The following is a 23,020-nucleotide window of genomic DNA, read 5'->3' as shown; positions in this document are numbered from 1 at the left end:
TTAACCTGAAGCACTATTTCTGGGTTAGCGGAGTCTGTAACCTGAAGCGTATGTAACCCGAGGTACCACAGTAAGTGTTAACCTTACTACAAGACCACTATTACTCATTTTCTTCAGGCTATCGGGAATGTCTTGAGCTACCTGACAGATGCGAAGAGGAAGTATTCCCACATCTTGTGGGTCAATCTTCGCGAAGATGTGGTCCTAGAAGGGAACGAGCAAACCTACACCGTCCGGGAGGTTGGCAACCTGGAGCAGCAGATTACAGTGCCTGCAACGTCACCTGAACAGCTGGAGGTGAGAGCTCAGGCGCTTTTAACTTCTCTTTTTTCCTTCGCCAGGCAAGTATTGGGAAACTTTTGGCTTGATCTGCGACAGTTAGCATTTCACAACAGGCAGCCACTCTGCAGGAATTGGGGAAAAATGATAGTGTTCCTCTAGGCTGGCTTCTAAGGATGCTATGCAGTTAAAAAGTATCCAACAAGGAGATTCTTACTATCTGTTTACACTGGAAGGCACGTTGCATCTTTCATTGTGGCTGTTGTTTTATTGGTGTGACAGGCTAACTGTTGCGCCCCCCACCCCACCCCAAGCCCTGGTTTTTAAACTGTTGTGATGCAGGAGTGAACAAGGGGGACTCATCCATGGTGACATTTTGATGCATCCAAGTAAATAATGTGTGCTCATCAGAAAGGACATTTTTCAGCCTGTTGTCTTTTCCAGATTTAACCTTTGCGTCTCCATATGGAGCTGATCGATCCTCTTTCTTAGAAATAATAGATGCCAGCCTTTCTTGTTCTCCCCTTGCATTATTTATCAGACAAACTAAGTTTGAAAGTATTATTGGTTCACACCATTAATTTTTTTAATTCCACTTTGGAGCACCTTGAAGCCTTAAATTGATCAGCTTTCTTTTTTTCTAATTGATTTTTATTGTTTCTCAAAGATTTAAACAAATTTACTTCGCATACAATATATTTCTTTTTGACTTCCCACCCTGGTGTTTTTGTTCTTGTCCTTAGTTGCTGCATTATGCTTATTATCAACTCCCCCTAACTCCATCTTATATTTCCCCCCCCCCACTCATATCTCAAATCCTGCTCACGATTTAATATAAAACTTCAACAGTATAAAAAGACCTCCAGTTTTCCATAAACAGTTTATCATTTGGGTCTCTTAGTTTTGCAGTCAGTTTTGCCATTTCAGCATAATCTATTACTTTTATAAGCCATTCTTCTTGTGTTGAAATCTCTTTCTTTTTTTCCATTTCTGCGCATATAGAATTCTGGTTGCGGTTGTTGCATACATAAAAAGATTAGTCAGCTTCTTCAGAGCCTCCATCCCAATTACCCCTAGCAACAAGGCTTTGGGTTTTTTTTGGGGGGGAGCACCAATTTAAACAACTTTAAAAATCCATTATTATTAATGGCACCTGCTTTCATAGACCTCATTCCTTTTTGTCAGATGCATGCAGTTACGAAAAGTAGGCACGCAAGGATTGTGGGGAGGGGAATCGTAAGTAAGTGAGGCCAGAGGGAAACGAAAAGTGATAATTACATAGTTAACTGTGGTAATTCCTCATGAGCCTTTTTGTTTGTTGGTTTGGCCTCATTGCTTCCCTCCTTCAGAAACTCGAATCTGTTGTGAAGAATGACTTGCTGAAATCCCAGAAATGGCTCGAGGTCTATCTGGAACAGGAGAAGCAGATGAAAATGTTAAAGACATGCCTGACAGTGCAGGAAGTCTTCAACCAGCACAAAAGCACCTGCCAGGGGTTGGTGTATAAACGGGTTCCAATCCCAGACTTCTGTGCTCCTAAGGAAAAGGTAAGCACCACACAGGGACCCCATATCTACCCCCCACCTTTTTCCACATGGAGAATTTTAAGATGGCTGATACTTAAGCAACCCTTTTCTCCGCTTGCTAGTCTTCTACTGAATACAGTGGTACCTCGGGTTAAGTACTTCGTTAGTTCCGGAGGTCCGTTCTTAACCTGAAACTATTATTAACCTGAGGTACCACTTTAGCTAAGGGGCCTCCCGCTACTGCCGCGCCGCCGGAACACAATTTCTGTTCTCATCCTGAAGCAAAGTTCTTAACCCAAGGTACTATTTCTGGGTTAGCGGAGTCTGTAACCTGAAGCGTATGTAACCTGAGGTACCACTGTAGTCCAGCCTTTTGTGGGTGCCTTTCTTTTTGGAGTGGGTGGATGGGGGGCAGGGAAGTGAAGCCTCTTGTGGGAAAAAAATTGCACAGCTGCACATAATGTTTTATCCTAAAACCATTTGTTCAGCTAGACAAAAACCAGGAGCCATTATTTTTTCCCACCCCCCTTTGCCCCATCCACTTGATTTTGCAATAGGGATGCCCCCAGGGATTTTGTCTAGTCTTCGTGTTTTTAAGTAAACAGACCTGATTTGTGCTTCATCAAATGCAGTTGTCCTGTGGTTTTTTTGCACTTCTCCAAATTATGTGACACAGTCCACATGACTCAGCTAAAGTCTGAGGCTGCTCAGCCCCTGGATGGGGGCGAGCCTGTCCCCCACAATAAACCCTGTGTACGCTTCCTTAAAAGAGGCATTGGAATATGCATTAAAAAAGGTAAAGGGACCCCTGACCATCAGGTCCAGTTGTGGTGGACTCTGGGGTTGGGGTGCTTATCTCGCTTTATTGGCTGAGGGAGCCGGCGTACAGCTTCCAGGTCATGTGGCCAGCATGACTAAGCTGCTTCTGGCGAACCAGAGCAGCGCACGGAAACGCCATTTACCTTCCTGCCAGAGTGGTACCTATTTATCTACTTGCACTTTCGAACTGTTAGTTAGGTGCTATTTAAAATCCCTTTGCAGCAACTTAGTGTGATTAAAATCTGGTCTGTTTGTAGTGGATTTGCCTCATCAGGGCATTGCTGCCACCTAAAGGCCTTATGAGGGACAGAACATACAGTTGGCACATGCCGTGAGTACAGTACTGAGCACGTGTGAAAATCACACACACACACACACACACACACACACATACACCTGAGAAAGACTAGGCTGCTCACAAATGCCCTTTGTGTGCCACCTTTAGGACTTTGACCAGCTGCTGGAAGCCATGAAGGGTGCTCTGGCTGAAGACTCCCGCACAGCCTTTGTGTTCAATTGCCACAGTGGCAGAGGAAGAACCACCACAGCCATGGTCATTGCTGTCCTCACCCTCTGGCATTTCAACGTATGTATTAATTTGGAGACCTGTGTCCCACTTTGTGAGGGGTCTGGGATTCTGCAGGGAGGGGTACCTGATATTATGGGCAAAATCCTTCCTGAAATGTGTGCAGCGCCAAGGGTTTAAATCTTCTTGGTGTTAAAAGTCTCTTGGCTTCTGCAGAACAATTTTAAGGACTAGTCTTAAGTTTCAACTTTTTTAACATATACAATCAAGACACAATAATATATTTTCTCTTATTTTTGTTGACTTCCCACCCCGTTTTTCATGGAGTTGTTGTTTCTCCCCTTCCGCTGCACCCTATTTTCTAACTATTAAATCAAAACTACAATTTTATAATCTAATTACACCTGTTGCTCACAGCTCAAATCCTGTTCATGAGTTCATCATACTATAATATTTCTTTAAGTAGTCCGAAAAAGGCATCCATTCTTCCATAAAACACTCATCATTAGATTCTCTTAATTTTGCTGTTAATTTCCCCCAGTTTTTCATAGTCCATTATCTTGCTTATCCATTCTTCTTTCGTGGGAACTTCTTGCTTCCACTTCTGTGCATAAAGAATCCTAGCTGCTGCTGTTACATACATAAACCACTTTAATATTTTTTGATTGGGATTTTAAGGAATTTTCTTAACCTAGGCAAGATACATAAATAGAAATAATGGATAAAGGATACATTTTTAAAAGAATGATACCTTTTCTAAAACACAGAAAGTGAAAAGTACCAGAATTCTACAATGTTCACAGTTCCTTGTGTCTTACATGGCATATTACTAACTTCATAAGCAGCCATATATTGCAGTTAGTAATTCTGTGATACTGTTGTTTATCTCCTGTGTTGTTCAATAATCAAACCTAAGACTCCTCTTCTTGGTGCTTCAGGGAATCCCTGAGATGGTTGAAGATGAAATTGTGAGCGTGCCTGATGCCAAGTACACCAAAGGAGAGTTTGAGGTGCGTATCTTCCACTTTTAAAATTAGGTGACAGAATATTCTTAAGGTAATGTTTCTGAAAGGGCAGCCTTAACCACCACAAATAAATAAATTAGTACTATCACCACAAACACATCTGAGTGCACAGGTGATCTTCCATCTTACTTGGTTGCTGCTGACATCAGTTTCTTCCACATCTCTCCCGCTGCCTCTGCAGTAACTGAATTTTGGGGACCCCTCCCCCCATGTTTTCAAGAAGGGTTTCCCAAATGTGGTGAACCTCAAAAGGACACAGCAGGACAAAGATGTTTAGCCCTGCCATATCCTTTTGAGTATTGCCAGGAACCTGGCAATGTGAAGCATCTTCAACCCATGTGTCCTTTTGATGATCACCAGAGCACCTTCCCAGAAGGCGCGCAGGCGATCTTTGCCAGGGACGTGCAGGGTAAAGCATCTTCGCCTGCACATCCTTTTCAAAAAAGTAAGGTGGCTGGCAGTAGATGGGTATGGGATGGTGGGCCAAGTTGGCCTGGCTGGATTGGGTGGGGGGCGTCACACGTGACATTATGCATGTGTGCACCCCCCCCCCAATATTGGGTGCAACTCGGCACTGATGCCTTAGTTTGCAGCTCAGAAAAGAAAGGGACAAAAACAAAATATTGAGGAACAGAATCTTTTGTCAGTGCTGATGTGAATCTGGCATGATCCACATCTTCCATGCTGTTGGGTGGGTTTGTACCACCATACCCAGCAGGTCAGTAAGATATTTTTGCAGGCTGGTAACTTTTGTGGGCTTATTTACAAGGCTGCTTTAAAGGGATCTAAAGAGTCGGAACTAAGTGTGACGTGTTGATTCCTGTGAACATTCTTGAGACTGGCATTTGCACTTGTCAGAAGGTACTTTTGTGTCCCTTATGTGATGTTTTTGCAAAACTAGTAGGTAACGGAATGCCAGAAACGGGGGGCAAACTATTTCCCTCTTTACTTCCCCCAGAAGAAAATTTCAGCGGCTTAACATTTGCTCTTTGTGAAAGAGAACATTCCAGGTGGGAAGGTTTCATGTTAAGCTGGGTCCTTGCTTTTGTCTGCCAGGTGGTCATGAAGGTGGTTCAGATGTTGCCGGAGGGACACCGAATGAAGAAGGAGGTAGATATGGCACTGGATACCGTGAGTGAGACGATGACACCCATGCACTATCACTTGAGGGAAATCATCATATGCACCTACAGACAGGTAAGCCTAGCAAACTGGTACCACGCCTTTGGTGGCTCCCTCTGTTCTTTGCCGTTTCACTCTGCTGTTAAGACAGACATAGATCTGTTTATACTTGGTGATTAGTTTCAATGGGCAGGGCTGGATGTGCAAATGAGATGGCGGGAGGAGTTCAACAGGGAGAGGACAGAGACATCAAGAAGCAAGGGGTGTTTGCTGTCTGTTCAGATTAGATAGAGATCAACTGCTGATCTCAGGAGCTGAGTGCACAAGTCAATGGAGAACGGGCTGGAAATGGTTTGCCTGCAGTTTCAGGGAGCTCGTCTTTGACTGATCCACATGTTGTTATAGCTGGGGCAGGGAGGGTCTGGCCGCCTGCTGCAGAACCTTCTGCCAGGCTTGTGTTCAGGGACTGTAAGAAATTCCACACCTAGAGAATCAAAATTATGTGGCCTTTATCAGTTATAAGCATTAAGCAAGCTTACATAATTTCTCATATTTAGCTTAGTATATTCTCCAAGTGATGCTTTGCTTTGCCTCTCTTGGCTTTTGTAGTCATGGGAAAGGGGGCAAGGAGCTCTCTTAACTACCCAGAAGCTATCCTTCCTTGTAAGATACATGCCCTGATTTGCACTGTCTATAAAAAGGACATCAAAGCCTGCCAGTTTCTACCAGAGCTGCTGGTTGGTTACAGCAATCCTGTGCACCAGCGTTAGTGCTCACCATTATACTGCTATCAAACACCCACCCACCCACAGACATTTGCACGTCCTCTGCAACAATATATCTGGAAAGGCACTTCTTGCGTACAAGTTTTTGTGAGGCTTTCTTTGCATGATATTTCATGGATTGCAAAGGGGCTTCTTTAAAAACAAAACAAAAACATGCTATCACATACGTAACTGTATCGTGATTCTGTGCTAATGTATAAAGATCACTGATTCCAGCACCACTGCCTCCCTGGAGTCATTGAAGCCTAAGGCACTCTGACACCAGTTACAGAATGCTGAACAATGTGGGTCACTGTCTGCAAACATGACACCAGTCCCATGACAGCCTAACCTGCATGGAAGCTGTTTGCAATTGTTGATATACTGAGCAACAGTAGTATATATTAGCCGAATAACTAGCCTTCAGGTCAGAGTTCATTATTTACCCAAAGCCAACAGAGGGCAGCCGAGTGCCTTTGGATTTTCTGATAATATGTATAGATGCTTTTCTGAAATCTGCAAAAATCCAAACAAAAATAATAGGAGGAATCGCATACTACTTTAGAAAGCTCAGGATACTGAGTCAGTGTGACAGTCATTTTCCTTCCAATTTAGAGATGGCTCACATCTATGTGTTTGCTCCTTGATGCCCTGCATGTGTGAATGACCCATCGTGCATGAAATTATTTTTATTTTACTCCATTATTACTTACTTCATATATGTAAACACCGCAGAGGGAAATTTCATGTCATCTCAGAACGCAATCCCAAACACAGCCCTTTTTTCCCAACAGGCTTCGTGGTTATTCTGCCTCCTGTAGTGAAATAAACGTACATGCATATAGGAATCGGATCCAAGATCTAGCTTAGGAAGCCAATGTTCAGAGCATTCAATGCCCAGACCCAACACACAGCTTCAAGCTGTTTGCATATAGGGTGGTTTCTGCTAGTCATTAAAAGAGACCTTGTGCAGTATTGCAGACACAGAACTGAGCCAGCCTGTGTGTCTTTTTTTTCTTTTTCACTGGCTTGTCTTTTTCCCCATTACCCTGTCTGGAAAAACCTGTTTGACTTCCCTGCTATCAAAAGCCCAGCAGTTCAAGATGAATGAAATTTGGCTTTCCTGCCTCAGCCGCAAAGCTCTAGGGGAACTGTGGTTCTTGACAGATGTGGGCTAGTTTAGAGATCACATTGACCTCCGCTAGTGTGCCTAAGGTTTATGAGAAGCAAGAGCCTATACCTGGCGGGGGGATGGAAAGGGCCTTAAATGTGGAGGTGTGTGATCTTGGTCCTGTTGAAGACCTTGTTGCTTTGATACTTACCCTCTCTCTTTCCTTCAGTTAATAAAAATGAAATCCAGCATCCTAACTAATATTTATCCCTGAATACAGCTCTTCTCCCTTTTACAGCTGTGGGCCTTTGTCATCATGTGAAGCTTTTGGGTGTTCTTAGTGAGTGGAAAATCCCACTAGATGGCAGTTTTCAACAGCCAAGCACTCTCAAAGGCTAAGAACACAGCATTATTGCATGACATAGTGAAAACAACAAAACCTTAATTTTTAAACCGCATTATCGAGGTGTGTTTTAAAATCTCACTGTCAATCTTGTGTGTGTGTGTGCTTTTCTTTAAAAAGCAAACGAACTGTTTTAATATCTCCATATTCTGGATTGTGAACATTTTTTTAAAAAAACCAACAACAACACATTTGTTCATAGAGAGCTGGTGGAGGATTTCCCCATTTGGTAGCACAGTCCATGCAAGACTTACTAAAACTAGCAGGGAATCTGATCCTTGCATGTGCTAGGCTGTGTGCAGGCATTTCCTCACCTGGCAAATGGTTTGTACTTTGATTTCTAATCAACTGTTGGAAAGCAGGGAAAAGGTGGCTGAAATAGACTTCTCGTTGCCTAATCCTGAGCAAGTATTTAGTATTGTCAGAGCTGGCAGCAGCAGCCAATAGTCTACTAATGTGTGGGTAGCACACATCCCCTAAATTAGGATATGTATTGGGCAGTCCTGGTTATGCAGAGGACTCTGTATGCAGAGGATTTTCCCCGAACTATGGCCTCTACTTTCTGACTTGCACAGAGTCCGGTTTGGAGGGCAATACGTGTAGTCGTGTCTCAACTCCCGAATTGCGCTTGTGGAATTGGGGCTAATTTAATTCATGCATGGCTAATATTTTATCAATGATCTCTGTGGCCAAAAGCACTAAAGGTCTGTAACACATAATTAACATGTGAAATAGGTGGAAAGGCCACAAAGATGCAACAATAGCTTTAAATTTTTTTATTTTATTTTTTGCTAGGAAAAAAACAACAACACCATGTCTGTTAACCATTCCTGGCAATAATGCCATTACAGTGTGACACTCTGAATGCACATAATCATCATCATCATTTATTTATTTATACCCTGCCCATCTGGCTGGGTTTCCCCAGCTACTCTGGGCGGCTTCCAACCGAATATTAAAAACAGTACATCATCAGACATTAAAAACTTACCTAAACAGTTGTCTTTTAAAAGTTAAATAGTTGTTTATTGCCTTGACATCTGCTGGGAGGGTGTTCCACAGGGCAGGTGCCACTGCCGAGAAGGCCCTCTGCCTGGTTCCCTGTAACTTTGCTTCTCACAGGGAGGGAACTGCCAGAAGGCCCTCGGAGCTGGACCTCAGTGTCCGGGCTGGTTGATGGAGGTGGAGACGCTCCTTCAGGTATACAGGACCGAGGCCGTTTAGGTCTTTAAAGGTCAGCACCATCGTAGGAAGGGCAGTTCCACAGATTTACAGATAAATCAGCCATGGCAACGAAAAGAAACCTTCACGTTAAAAGGCATACTCATGAATAGCCGATGGGCAGGAAGAATAATGGGGTGGCTGTCACCTTCCAGTGCTGTTTGTGAGCTCCCAGAATTACCCCTACCGATGAAGTAGATAGGCTGGATCCAGCTAAGGCATTATCCCCTAGAATACAAAGGGAACAGGGCACCAGGAGGACAGAGTCTTTTTTTAGATATGAACGTCTCTAGTATGGTTAGTAACACTTAACAGTTGTTTTAAAACAGCCTTCCTCCTCCCTCTCGGATTTATAATCTTCATGAGGGCATATCTTTCAATACACACTTTTTTAGACCCAGGTTTTTCTTCTTTGCTGCTGCACTGATGCTGGGAGCACTGGTGCCTTTTAAGTTTTTCAGGTTTTCCTGGTCGGTATAAAATATAAATACAGAGCCGTGGGACATAAGCAGGTAGTCTTCTCCTGCGCCTCGTGAAAAGAGTCCTCTTTCCAGTGACCTCGAATCAACCCTGCACCACGTGGTGTTTTTGGAGAAAAGGAAAGCAGAAATATTTCAGAAATAACAAGCATATACCTCCCAGGGCCTTTGCAAGGGGGAAAATGTCAGCCTGGGCTCAGTATTCGGGATTGGTGTCGGTATGGACTAACAATAAATAAATAAAAAGAGTTGTTCTGGAGGGAAACTTCACCTTGAAGTTACCGTATTTTTCGCTCTATAACACGCACCCGACCATAACACGCATATAGTTTTTAGAGGAGGAAAACAAGAAAAAAAAATATTCTAAACGAAACAGTGGATGTATGTTTTTTGTGGTTCATGCTGTGGCCACAGACATGTTATCTGACAGTGAGTTTGGGGTAGCCCAATGCAAAAATCCTGAGGATCCATGTGGATCCATGCTTTGTAACCACATTTTTGCACCACTGTGGCCCCGGGCAACAGTGGGTGCGTGATTTTTTTGGTGCAAGCTGTAGCCATGGACATGCTATGTGATCTGATGATGAATTTGGGGTGACCCAGTGCAAAAATCCTGAGGATCCATGTGGATCTGTGCTTTGTAACCACGTTTTAAGTGGGGAGGGAAGGAAAAGCACTCAAGGGACAAGGAACACGCATAGGGTGGGTGGAGAAGGATGCTGTTAATAATGCAGAAGAGGGGTATAAGAGGAGAAGGCTCCTCTCCTCTCCCGCTTTGCTCCTTTAAAGAAGCAGGCTCTCTGTCCCTCTCCTCCCCCCCCCCCACTCAGCGGCTCTTCTCCCGCTTTGCTGTTTCAAAGCAAGCCACGGAGGAGGGAAGGAAGGGGAACCATGGATCCTCTGCTCACGACTGCAGCAGATCCCCCCGCCATCTGTAGGCATTCGCTCCATAACACGCACAGACATTTCCCCTTACTTTCTAGGAGGAAAAAAGTGAGTGTTATGGTGCAAAAAATACGGTACTTAAAAATTAAAGAAATCCTGGTCAGGATTGCAGAGAACACCTCATGCTGAGAGTTTCAGCAGCGGTTGCAGCCTGCAACGGGAAACGGGAAATTATCTCCTTCCCCAGCTCCTGTAACTGTTCAGTTACTGACTGTGTTATCAGAAATTTGTCTCTCCTAGATTTTCCAGTGTGGCTGTGACATGGCCTGACTTCTGTTCTGTTAGAGGTACTGGTAGCATTATTTATATGGGTTGGGAATCTATGGCCCTCCAGATGTTGTTGGACTCCAACATCAGCCCCAGCCAGCATGCCAATGGTCAGGGATGATGCGTGTGTTGTCTCAAGCAACATCTAGTGAGACTCAGTAGGTTCCCCACCCCTGATAATAGGGAAGAAAGATTTTTATTCTTAGGCTTTTCTTAGGACTAAAATGTCAAGATGTGCTGATGTTTTGCTTTGTTTTTTAATTTACAAATTAAGGGTGTGTATTTGGACTCTCTTAATGCATAGCTAATCTGCGCTAAGTGATCCTGAGTATGCACTTTTTTTGCTTTGCTGGATCAGATCAAGGCCAATCTAGGTCAGCAACCAGCCGGCACTAAGCAATTCACCAGGAATTTGGCCAGTGAGCCATGAACTATCTTGGCAACGGCAGAATTGCTGCTAGTAGAATAAGGGTTATTGGCAGGCTATAAAGTGAATAAGGAAGCAAAAATTTTATATTTTTTAAAAGGCATTAGTGTAACAACAAATTAAAGAAAGACAAAGTTGATTTTCTGCTATAATTGGAAATCATGGCCAATACGATATTTTGAAATTGAAATATCAAATAAAATGGACAGTCTATATGCAAATGATTATGAATCACTTTATATGGAATTTGGTACTCTGATTAAACAGTGGAGAAAATTGACTCTTCTTTTCAGGAAGGAACTCTATGGATAAAATGGTTTTGTTATCAAAATTAAATTTACTGCTTCACAGCCGAGGTGTGTGGCTAAGTATAAGGGAAATGTCACTTAACAAGGGCTCCCTTGGAAGTTCATATGCTACACCAATGCTCATTTTCTTGGGGGGGGGTGTATCTTTTTGGAATTGCTTCTGTCACATGGAAAGCCCTTGATGCACCTTCTGGTGAGTGAAGAACGGAAGCAATAAGGCAACTTTTACTGGTTACCTTAAGATTAGTACGGGCTAGAAATCAAAATGAATATTAACTGGGATGTTATGAATCCAGCGCTAAGGATTCAACCTCATGTGTAGCCTCCATCCCAAAATTTATAGATTGCTGCTCTTGGCTGCATCCAGTAGTCCATTTTTAGGCCACAGCTGTGATGACAGTATTCCAAGGTCAGGGAATTTTTAAATTCCACATCATATGTGTAATAGACAAGATTGGTCTCCCAGTGAATCCGCAATTGTTCTAGTAGAGGGGGACTTGTATGTAGGGCTGCTCTAAATATTCTCCTGTTGTCATTTTCAGTCCAAAAATACTGCTTCTGGGTGGCACTGTGTGCAGAAATATTTCCCAGGGAAAACAAATTTTTGCATTAGAGAATATTCACCATTTATTCTCATCCTGTTCACTGATGCTATAGCATTTTCTCTCTCTCTCTAGATACTGATTCTTTCTCCTTCTGAGTTTAACACAGAAGAGACCATGTCACGATGGAGTGACATGTGAGGGCATCACAGACCTGTTACTGCTCAATTGGAGTTAACTTTGATGATATCACTGAAGTAAAGCCAGTCAAGGAAGAAAAGACAGTGTAAATCAGTGGTGGTTTTACTTTCAGAGGGCCACATTGCTTTCTGAGTAACCTTCTGGGGGCCAGATGCAAGCGGTAGAAATTACCAGAGGCAAAAGTGGGCATAAGGAATGAATGTAAAATTTAGGTTTATACAGAAGGGTAGTTTCTACACACGTCCTTCATCCCGGGAAGCAGGATTCAAAGATAACATTCCAGCCAGACAAAATCACTCAAGGACGATGCAAAGCAGGGTCAGGAGGGGGGGGTGGCTTTTGGAGTGTCCCAAGGGCCAGGTGGAGAGGCTTGGGGGGCGCATTTGGCCCCTGGGTCTGAAGTTGGACTTCCCCAATGTAAATGAACCAGGTGAACCTTTTTTACAACTGTTGCTGGGAAATAGTTGAGAGCTGTGTGCTTTTTGGTGGAAAAGGTTTCTGAAATAGAGTAAGTGCTCTCAGTTCAGCCCTGCTTTGTATGTTTCTGTCTGCATTTTAAGCCGCCGTTCGATACTTAACATGACAAGAAGCGATGTGGTCCTTTGAGACTTAATGTGGTTTATTATGTACAAATGTGGAAATGTTTAACATCTGCCCAGTACTAAATCAGGGGAGGCGTTGCTCCAATCAGTTGTCTTTGCACTCTTCAACTGCTGCTGTTTTCACCCCAAGGATCAAGCAAAGCTGACTCTGGGGCCTGGAATGTGTGGGGTTGTTGTGTGTTTTTTTAGCACAGCAGTGGTTTTTCTTTTCTGTACTAAATGGTTTCCAGGTGACAGAGGAGAATGCCGTGCCCCTGGCTGTCTCCTAAAACACTGGTGGATTTTAAAGGTCTCCCCACCCCACTTTGTTTTTAACGCAAGTTCAGGTGCCTTTTAAAACCACGTGCCAAAATTCCAAAACGGCAGCCTTCGAGCCTTGCCACGGTATTGGCACAAAGCTCCCTTTCTCCAGCCCAGTGAGGTCAGCAAAAGGTCAGCAGGGAAATGGGCCTTTGGCCGCTAACTTGCTTTCAAATATTCATCCAAAGCAGTAATAGGTGGGTGCAGTTGTTATCTCTACCATTCTCTTGCTAAAATCGGCTCTTGCTCAAAGGTTCAGTCTCCATCAAGGTCCTCCCAGCTTTCTTTGCCCCTTGTACCAGCGACCTGATCACAGCCAGATGTGGCCCCTTCAACCTTGCCAGCCACATTAGAAACAATGACGCTTTACCCCTCCTCTTTTCTTGACTCGTGTAAACTGCTGCAGATTTCCTTGGAGAATATTCCCGGTTCGTCATAACCTGTTTGCAAGTCTCCATGTCCATTTCTTTCTTTCTTTTAATGCATGCTTGTTCATTTCTTCCAAGTAAACCTCATGGTTCACATGCCACGATGCCTAAACGGCGGTTGGGTGACTTTTTGCAGGCATTGCCCACGCCATCAAAACTTGCAAAGGGAGGGAGAGAAATAAATTGCCACACGGATCATCTTGTTGCATCTATGTGAACGGTGGGTTTTTATTGTGGAACGAGCCTTCCAAGAAGCTGCTAGTAAGGAAACTTTGCAATAAAATGCAGGCTATTACTTCCACCCATATGAGGTTCATATTGCCTGCTTTTGTGTGGCAAGAGCAATATTTGCCACACAGAGTTGCAAGAGGTGTTTGGTTAGGCACTAGGTGTGTCTTTGGCAGGAGAGCAGCTTGCTGTTGAATAGGCTCCTCATCAGATGAGCACGATTTCCAGGTTGCGTGTGAATTTGGATTAGCTTACTTCATCTTGTCCGGATTGTTTTTGTTATTGCCAGGGTAATGGAACTGCTGTCTTTTTGTCCAGCAGCTTTACTCCAATCCCTAGCATTTGAATGAAGGCATTAAAAGTTACCCCACACAGGTGGGTTACGACATGTTCCTCCCTGCAGATCCTAAATGGCACATCTTACCTGCCAGTGCTGTACCCTGCAGGCTTTCCGGAAACAGCTGGAAGTCTTAACTTTCTGCACAGGCTTTTTCTTGAAGGAGAGGGCTGAGTTGGTGGGTTTGTTTCCTACTGTTGCGCTAGAGGCTAAATCTCAGTAATTTTGTGTCTACTGCTTCTTTTGTTTTTATATATTACTGTTAACAAGTTTGTTTTTTTCTTTGTTTTTGTTCATCACATTGTGAGCAGTTTCCTCAAGGTTGACTGGTAGTGCCTATACGTGTTTTAAAACCCAGGGGACTCAATGGGAAGAAGAGTTTGGATTTGATATCCCGCTTTATCACTACCCCAAGGAGTCTCAAAGTGGCTAACATTCTCCTTTCGCTTCCTCCCCCACAACAAACGCTCTGTGAGGTGAGTGGGGCTGAGAGACTTCAGAGAAGTGTGACTAGCCCAAGGTCACCCAGCAGCTGCATGTGGAGGAGCGGGGAAGCGAACCCGGTTCACCAGATTACAAGTCCACCGCTCTTAACCACTACACCATGCTGGCTCCAGTGGGGGTATTGGAGGAGGGAAAGTGTGTCATATGTGTTTCTAAAAGAAACATATTAAATAGATTTCTTTCTTTCTTTAATCCCACTGCCCCAGCAAGAAAATGTTGTAATAGTATTGGAATACTCAGGTACAGTAGGTGAAGAGAAGAAACTCAACTTAAGGACAAGTTTACACAGAATCTACAAATGAGCATTCAAGCCTCTTGTAAGCCACATAGCTCTGTGCAGATGGCTAATGTTTTCTCAGTAACCCATCTGTCAATTCACTTTCCGAGTCAACACCTGGTGGTTTCTTTGACTTGGATCAGCAGAGGAGAATAAGGATGTTGCAGCTATTGTCTTCTTTGCGATCCAAGAAGCTGGAGGGGAGGCTGAGCAACCAGTGGCACTGGCAAAGAGTTAGCAGGGGGCATCGTCAACTGACTGTGGCAGCTGTCATATTTGGTAGCTATTGCAGCCACCTGGAGGCTTCTCAATGTGCATGGGCTCATTCATGGATTCCTCTGTGAACCGGGCAACGGATTTTAGCAGTTGTATTTATTCCGAGCACTATGCAGGGAAACTGGGCTGTCACAGAGCTTATAATGTGTAGCTGGATAATAACTTAAGTGGTAGATTTACACAGAGAAGTGGATTTGCGGTGGCTTCTAGGATATTTTTTTAGGATGTGGGTTTCTTTGGGGTTTTTAAAAGTAGTGTCCTAAAAATAAAGCTCTAACGGCTTTCTGCATGCTCTATTCAGTTACATAGGACAGAGCTGAATAACTGGTGTCTGTGGCAGTGCTCTGCAACACAATCCTGATCTTAAATTGCTATTGATGGCAAACCTCCTGCCGGGTTTGATTGAGCAATTGATCAGCATCATATTTTGAATGCCTCCTATTGTGCATGCCTGTAGATTAGGTTGCAATGTCATTTTTTCAGTGCCCCCCTTTAATCCCTGCTGAGTTGGACTTCCACAGCAGGCAAGTTTCCTAAGTTCTAACTAGGAGGGATTCATCCACCCTCCCCCCCAAAAAAAACCTTCTGCCACACACCAGGACAGACAGGCATAATTAAATGAGAGTTTCTCATTGACATCTGTGTATAACTTTCTGGGAGGATGAACCTGAAACATAATTTGTACATTAATGTCATCTGCTTCCTGTCAGCTTGGATCTCAATTTATATGTAGTCCTCTGACTTTTCCGTTCAAAAAAATGACAAATTGGACATGAGCTCTTTGAATACAGGATATGCTTTATTTATGTAACTTCTTTAAAATTCGCTCACATTTTATAAAATGGGGAGCTGATATAAGTGAGAAGTACATATAAAGCCCATGTGGCTTTTATTTAATTTGGTTCTATTTTGATGCAAGAAAGGTTGGGTTAACGTAACCACCCACATTTCAGTCAAGCCACAGGCGAAATTTGGGCTGTGGAGGGGGTTTGTTCATACCCACCTCACCTAGGAATTGTCTACACAGGGGGCTGCCTTATCCTTTCGAGAATCTCTGCTCTGGAATTGTAAAGCTCAAAAGAGAACTGGCAGGCTAGCTGGTGAAACCTTGTGCTTTTGATAGGCTTAAACTAGTTTAATGGTGAGATGAAGGCAGGTCAGGAAGTACTGGTAGATTTATAGTTAATCTGCAAGAGTTTATGATTCTCAGCAAATGAACAGTCTTCCTTCTGCCCCGCAAATTAAGTTGTAGACTCCCTGATGTAGCTTAAGGTGCTGATTTCTACATGTTTATTTACAGCTCCTCTCATCTCATGGCATGGTGGGTTTTGGCTGCAGCCCTTGCCACTTGGCTCTGGTTAATAGACCTTAGGGTTTTTGTAGTAAGCGTAAAGTAGATCGTGCAGACCTAAAGTCTCCCCACACTTGTGCTGGACTTAAGTTATCCCCAGCTGCTGTTCAGATCCAGAAAGCTTGGTGGTGCCCTTGTTTCTTCCCCTTGCAAGCAACTCTTTCTCAGCTGTGTCCATCTGAGCTCCATAATAAATATGTTTGCTGAGCCTTTTAGACCATATTCTTAGACTGCAGTAGCCGCATCATGTGCCCGTGACTCCTTGGCCTGTGCATACAGGTACATAGTCAAAGATACATAGTCAAACAGACCAGTGGCACATTAATGTTCTCCCAGGTTCCAGCATAGCTTCACCACTCCAGGCACCCCAACATTTCTAACCTGACCTATAAAGAGCTAGTGTGGCATAGTAGTTATAGGGTTGGGCTAAGACATGGGAGGCCAGGGTTCAAATCCTCCTACCAGGAGTGAAGCTCACTTTGGCTGGTCATTCACTCTCAGCCCAACCTCCCTCAAAGGGTTGATGTGAGGGTAAAGAGGGGGATGAGGAGAACTATGTATGTCACCTTGGGCTCCTTGAAGCTGAGAGATATAAATTAAATTAGAGAGAGAGAGAGAGAGAGAGAGAGAGAGAGAGAGAGAGAGAGAACTTCCAGATGAGACCTGAGGTACTGTGTGGGCAACAGACTGACTGTGCCCTTGTTCAGGTAGCACAGTAGTATTGCTCCTGCCTGCCTGCTGCTTTCCTGGTCTGCCAGCATCAGGGCACTTCCTTGTGCTGTTGCCTGGGTACCTGTGGTCATGTTCCAGCCCCACTCTTTCGGTCTATATGTACCAGGTACTCATGAGAACAAGGCAGACTTACTGGTTGCAGCACCACGGATAGCTCCAAACAAGCAACTTGCCCTGGTGAAGGCTAGAAGAGAATGGAGGCTTTGTTAAGTCACTTCCTCCAGCCCCCGTTTCCTGAGGTCCAGCCCCTGAACCTAAAGAGATGGTGGCTGTTAAAGAGCCCAACCTCTTGGTCTTCATACAAGCACCTTCTGTGGCCTCCCTTCTGGCATGCTCCCTGCAACTTTCATCAGGTGCTTGATTCTTCCGATAAGTCAAGATCATGGAACAGCATCTGTGCTGGCTCAGGCTCTGCAGGCTCCAGACCACCAGCCTTCGGTTCTGTGAGCACCAACCTTTGGCTCTGAAACGCCAGCATCAGGAATGTGGTCCAAGTCCACCCAGACGTGGCTGTTTCCTCCTCCTCTGAGGCCAAGGCCACGGCAGATTCTTGACTTGGAGCCTAGACTGCAGCTGACTTAACTATGAATCTATCCCAACAATGTGGCCATCTCTAGTTCTAATCCTCCCAGGATTCACACTTCGGCTCCCTATCTACAACCCAGCGATGAGAGGTGACTCCCACCTCCAGGTGCCTCGTAATGGTTCTGCGAAACCTGGCACAGTTTGGCGTCTAGCGTGGTGCTGTGGACACCCGCCAGGCCCACTTTCGCTGTGGCATCCTCCTTCCCCACTTGCAAATCTGAGCCAAATTCTGTGCATGCTGTCTGCTTCCATACACCTGTACTGTGTGGCACCTGCAGCTGGAAATGGCCATGCCCCTAACGCCAGCAGGACTTTGAGACTAGGTCCCCAGGTCGTAGAAAACACAGTCCCCTCATACAGCTGTAGGTACATCTTTTTGCTTTGTTTTCACTTTAAAGCGCTTCTCAGGGGAATGTCTTACCGATACCAATTTTAATCCCCGAATGTAAACTCTGCATTGGCCTTCTGCCAGGCAAGGAACCCCCAGCCATTGCAGTGCTGAAAATGCACTGGCTAAAAGCATAGCAGATGGTGGCTGTGTGCCATTTTTCTTGGGGGTTGCTTCCTATCTGATGGCTATAGGCAAGCCAAACTTGCAAAAGTGATGGAAATGCCTTGCTTGGATATGAATATAGGTTACCTGAAGGAAGCTCATGGGAGTCAATTTTCCTGTCCTGACCTTCCCTCTGTGTTTATCAGTGCCCCCCCAAAAGCCTCCCATTTGTGGGTGGGGCTGCAGTCTTGACCAGTGTAGGGATGAGGCAAGGTGGTTGCTGGGAGAGGAAGAAATAGCAGAGGATCAAGTTAGAACCCCAGCCAATCCAAACTTCATCCGAAGATGGAGCAGCCCCCAGCCCAGCTGTCGACGGATAAAACTCTTTGAGTTTTATAAATTCTTTGGTGCTATAAGGATACATCAAAATGAATGTAGCACACCAAAAACACACACCTGCATAGCAAACCAAGTTACATGACAGATATCACCCATTGGAAGAAGAGAGCCAATGAGAAGCTTCCACAAATCAAAGGTCTTGGAACTTCTTGGCACATCCCAACAACTCAGGGCTTTCATTCATCATTGACCTGCTGCAAGTTTCTGAGAATGCCCATCTAAGATGAGAGGACAGTAAGCATTTTGGGGAGTGACACAGGATGCTGCTGCAAGACAGATGGTGCCAGTTGTTTAGATGACTTCATTGGCCCTAGGTACCATGGAGGATGCAAACCTTGGTGTCCAGCTTATGTGGCATACAGAATAGAATTGCAGAGTTGGAAGGGGACCCTAAGGATCATTCGATCCAACCCCCTGCAATGCAGGGATATACAGATGTCCTATATGGGAATCAAACCTGCAACCTTGGTGTTATCAGCACCATAGTCTAACCAGCAGAGCTATCCAGGCTGGCAATATGAAGGTGGCTGTTGTCTCTTTAGGGGTCTGCTGTCTGCTAACTCCACACTGATTTCTTTGGCTGCGAGTGACCACCTCTGGCCCTGCAGAGTGAAGAGAATAAGCCCTGTTATGTAAAGCTAAGCATTCCTATTTGAAGAGCGGAGAATTTTGTGCAAAATCAACACGCCAGAGCTAATCCAGCCACAGACACCACATTGCCCTGCAGAAACACTGCTGGTGAAACCTATTGCCTCGATTACACTGAAACCCAAATAGAACTTGGGCATTAATCTTCAACCAGCATCTGGAGCCTGTCTAGCTGCATCTGAGCTACTGGCACATACCGCAGCTTGGCTGAGATCATCACATTTTATTCCTTTGTTCTCTCCTCCCCTCCCCTAATATTTCTGGGCCAGGGAGAGTGCTTTTTGAGAAAACAGGCCGAAGTATTGAATAAGCTCTAACTCAAGTAGGAGCTTTCAGCAGCATCAAGTGTGAAGCTTACATGGAAAATATACTGTTCCCTGGAGAAGTTTTTACCAAGCATCTTTATCTTGCTAGTGGATAAGGCATAAAAAGCTACACTTTCCCTAAAGTACTTTTAGAGTGATAGATTGGAGGGCCTCATTGGTAGGGGGAGAAGTAAGGCCCTTACTGGACTGTAATGGCTTCCAGCCCTTTTGAGTAGAGAGAGGGAGATATATAACTTTAGTATGTAGCAGACAGATTGTCTGGTAAGAGAAACAAATGGCTTTAGCAGACAGAAATAATAGTAAGACACTAAGTACAGGCCCTAAATTTTCTCTGTCTGACTTGCCCCCCTTTTTTGGATTCTTTAAATAAATCCTCTAACTTTTCTATTTATAATTAAGTTGTAAGAATCTTCTTTGGGTAGATCTTTTCCCCTGGGCAAGAAAAATCAGCTAAGCACAGAAAATCAACACCAAACTGAACTTCCGTTTACTTTGATCCAAGTTCTATTAACATGTTTTACGCTCAAATGCCGTAGTTTTATGACTGTGGATCAAGATTGGTTTTAACTATGCAGCTACACACACACACACACACACACACACAGTTCCCTGTTTATTATTTATAGAGAAGATTACTTCAATGCAGGATTTCGCTTCCTCGTCCTTCTGTTCTCATTGTTTGTTGTTTTCATTTGTTGCTTTTATGGTGCAAATTGTCTCTCTGGTTTTTACACCCGCCACTTAGGGAAGGTTGGTTGAAGAGAAGGAAAGTAATAGTATACACATAAGTAAATCCCCCATTGTAGATTGGAATTGTGTCCCCCAAGTTAATTTCATTTCACACTGTTTAAATGCGGCTGGCTATTTAAATGAATATTGGTTAATTTCAGAAGGGGGAACCTTTGGGTTTGGATGGAATATGGACTCTCAAGTTCAAATCTTCTTAACAGTGAAGCATACTGAGTGTCCTTGCAAGTTCCTTCCTTCTATCCTGAACAAACCCACAAACAAACTTAAGAACGATGGTTTCCTCAACCATTCCCTCTTTTTGAAATATCCCTTCATTATTATTATTTTTTAAATGATGTTACAGATGGAAGGGAAATTTAATACTTGCATCTGTGTCCCTAAAGTCTGATGCTTTGCATGTCAGAACTGTGCTTTTGCTTAGCACAGAAACCATATTTTTTTCAATGGATTTTCTTCTTGGCATTTTTGTGTGTGTGAAATCGAACCTTTATCACTAGACCCTTTTGAAGCAATAGTGTGCGTTTAACCATGCAGATCCCCAAAGGGCATATTAAAATACATAGCTGATAGGATATTTGGGTCAGGAATTGGGTTTTTGGGGGCGGGAAGATGGGTTACCTACACAGCTACACAGAGCATACTACCATAGAGACATAAGGAGTAGTAAGTATTGCTTGGAAGGAAGCAAAGCATATCTTTGTGTCCATGGAAATACTTTAAATCTGAACGCATACTGTTCCGTTCTTTCAAGTGCTGAGAAGCAGCTAATGTTAAAGGTTTATGATGAAGTTTAATAAAAAAAGAGAACTTGAGGCTGCACATTTTCAACTTTATTTTTTTTGCTTGGATATAGCCAAAGAAGAATGTCCGAATCATAAGCAGGATGAAATCAAAATCAAATGAGTTAATTGTGACATGTTCTAGGCTGTATACCACTGTGATTAGCAGCTCACAAATGTTATGCCTAGGAAAAAAATTGAATGGACTGTCCACACATTCCTTGTATTTTTGATGAGAACTTTGGATTTCTTTTTGGACTCCGGTTGATAAGCTTTTCTCTTTGCTGAGAATGAATAACATTAAATGAAGTAAGTGTGACTTCTGAAGGGAAATGGGAATATTTTTATGTGCTGGTTATTTTGGGAAGAAGGGACTTGCAGCAATAGTGAGAAACCATATTCCAAATGCCAACCCATCATATGCCAGAAACCATCAGCCTTTTAAGACCACCAACCTGACTGGGATGTTCTCTAGAGATACCTCTTTGGCAGATCGCATTTCTGAGGTCTCGCCACGTGTAATTAGAGCAGCTTTGGAATGCTGTGAACTGTCATATAAATTGCCTTCCAAAGTCCCTTAACTCTGCCTTAAAATTGATCTAATGGTTTTCTCCTTTTGGTACTGGCACATTTTATCTCATGACAATACAGAGTTTAGTATCACTCTACTTAATCATTTAGTTTTGTCTCATGGATTGTTTAGATCATTTAGCTCATCATAAAAGCTGTGCATTTTTCAGAGTCATTGGGGCAGTGAACTGTAAGGAACAGGGCAGAGAAAGAGCAAGCAGATCTTCACTTTGATGTTAGCGAAGCCAAATTTGAATTCTAAATTGGCAGTTAATAATAATAATAATAATAATATTTTTTATTTATACCCCACACATCTGGCTGGGTTTCCCCAGCCACTCTGGGTGGCTTACAGCATATATGAAACATAATAAAACATCAGAGATAAAAAAAACTTCCCGATACAGGGCTACCTTCAGATGTCTTCTAAAAGTTATGTAGTTCTTTATCTCCTTGACATCTGAAGAGAGGGTATCCCACAAGGAGGGCACTACTACTGAAAAAGGCCTTCTGCCAGTGCCATCCCATGTGCCTTTGGGTGACCCAGGTGGTTTACCTGGGATCACTTTATGCCTCAACTCTAGACTAAATATGCACATGCAGATGGCCTTCACAGATTTTGCAGTGGCCACCACTGATTTTTGTACTCAAAGCTTATGTTTTTCCCAATGGCATTCACACATGATTGGCTGCTGGTAATCAGCTGCAGATGATTCAAGGGATGTAAGTCCAAGAATGAACCACTTCAGAAGCTCACCAATTTTCACCAGAACCTATTTCACACTCAATATAAAAAATTCCTTCCAGTAGCACCTTAAAGACCAACTAAGTTAGTTCTTGGTATGAGCTTTCGTGTGCATGCACACTTCTTCAGATACAGTGTGTATCTGAAGAAGTGTGCATGCACACGAAAGCTCATACCAAGAACTAACTTAGTTGGTCTTTAAGGTGCTACTGGAAGGAATTTTTTATTTTGACTATGGCAGACCAACACGGCTACCCATCTGTAACACACTCAATATGTGTAGGAAGCTCTGGCATGAACCATCTTTCTGCAGTTTATTTGAAATTCTGCAATGGAATGGTTGCATACTTCCTGCATTTTTTCCAAGGGCAGCTTCTGCTTGTTTTGTCGTGAGGTTAAAAGCATTGGGAGTGGAGAATCATGTACCCCGCCTTCAGCTCTGCGGAGAAAAGCCAGGATATATATTTATATATTGCCAGGATATACATCTATATATGTGTATGTAATAAATAGATGAATTTACCAAAAAAGGAAATTGGCAATAAAAGTGGAAAATGAGGAATAGCAGCCAGTGAATAATGTTGTGCTGGAGACAGATGAAACACAAGGAATTAGTCCAAATGGATCAAAAGTACCAGCCCAAATAAAATAATTACCAGCTCCGCTTCTCTCACACAAAGGTTAATCAATCTGTAGTCAGGAAGAAAGAAAAAGAACTATTTTAT

General features: G+C 43.5%; 1 protein-coding gene across 5 annotated transcripts in view; it reads left to right on the top strand.

Moving 5' to 3' along the window:
- Positions 1-23,020, top strand: part of PALD1 (phosphatase domain containing paladin 1) — a 106,023-nt gene that overhangs the window by 67,692 nt on the left and 15,311 nt on the right. For all 5 annotated transcript variants that reach the window (XM_083503057.1, XM_083503058.1, XM_083503056.1 and 2 more), the window contains exons 14-18: positions 118-297; positions 1,629-1,826; positions 3,070-3,210; positions 4,089-4,160; positions 5,232-5,372. In XM_083503057.1, coding sequence (XP_083359183.1) covers positions 118-297; positions 1,629-1,826; positions 3,070-3,210; positions 4,089-4,160; positions 5,232-5,372 — 732 coding nt within the window. The remainder of the gene's footprint in view (positions 1-117; positions 298-1,628; positions 1,827-3,069; positions 3,211-4,088; positions 4,161-5,231; positions 5,373-23,020) is intronic.

Source organism: Podarcis liolepis, assembly GCF_965112155.1.
Source record: "Podarcis liolepis genome assembly, chromosome: 5".
Taxonomy (NCBI): domain Eukaryota; kingdom Metazoa; phylum Chordata; class Lepidosauria; order Squamata; family Lacertidae; genus Podarcis; species Podarcis liolepis.
The sequence above is the reverse complement of the archived record's forward strand: the minus strand, read 5'-3'. Positions and strand labels throughout refer to the sequence as shown.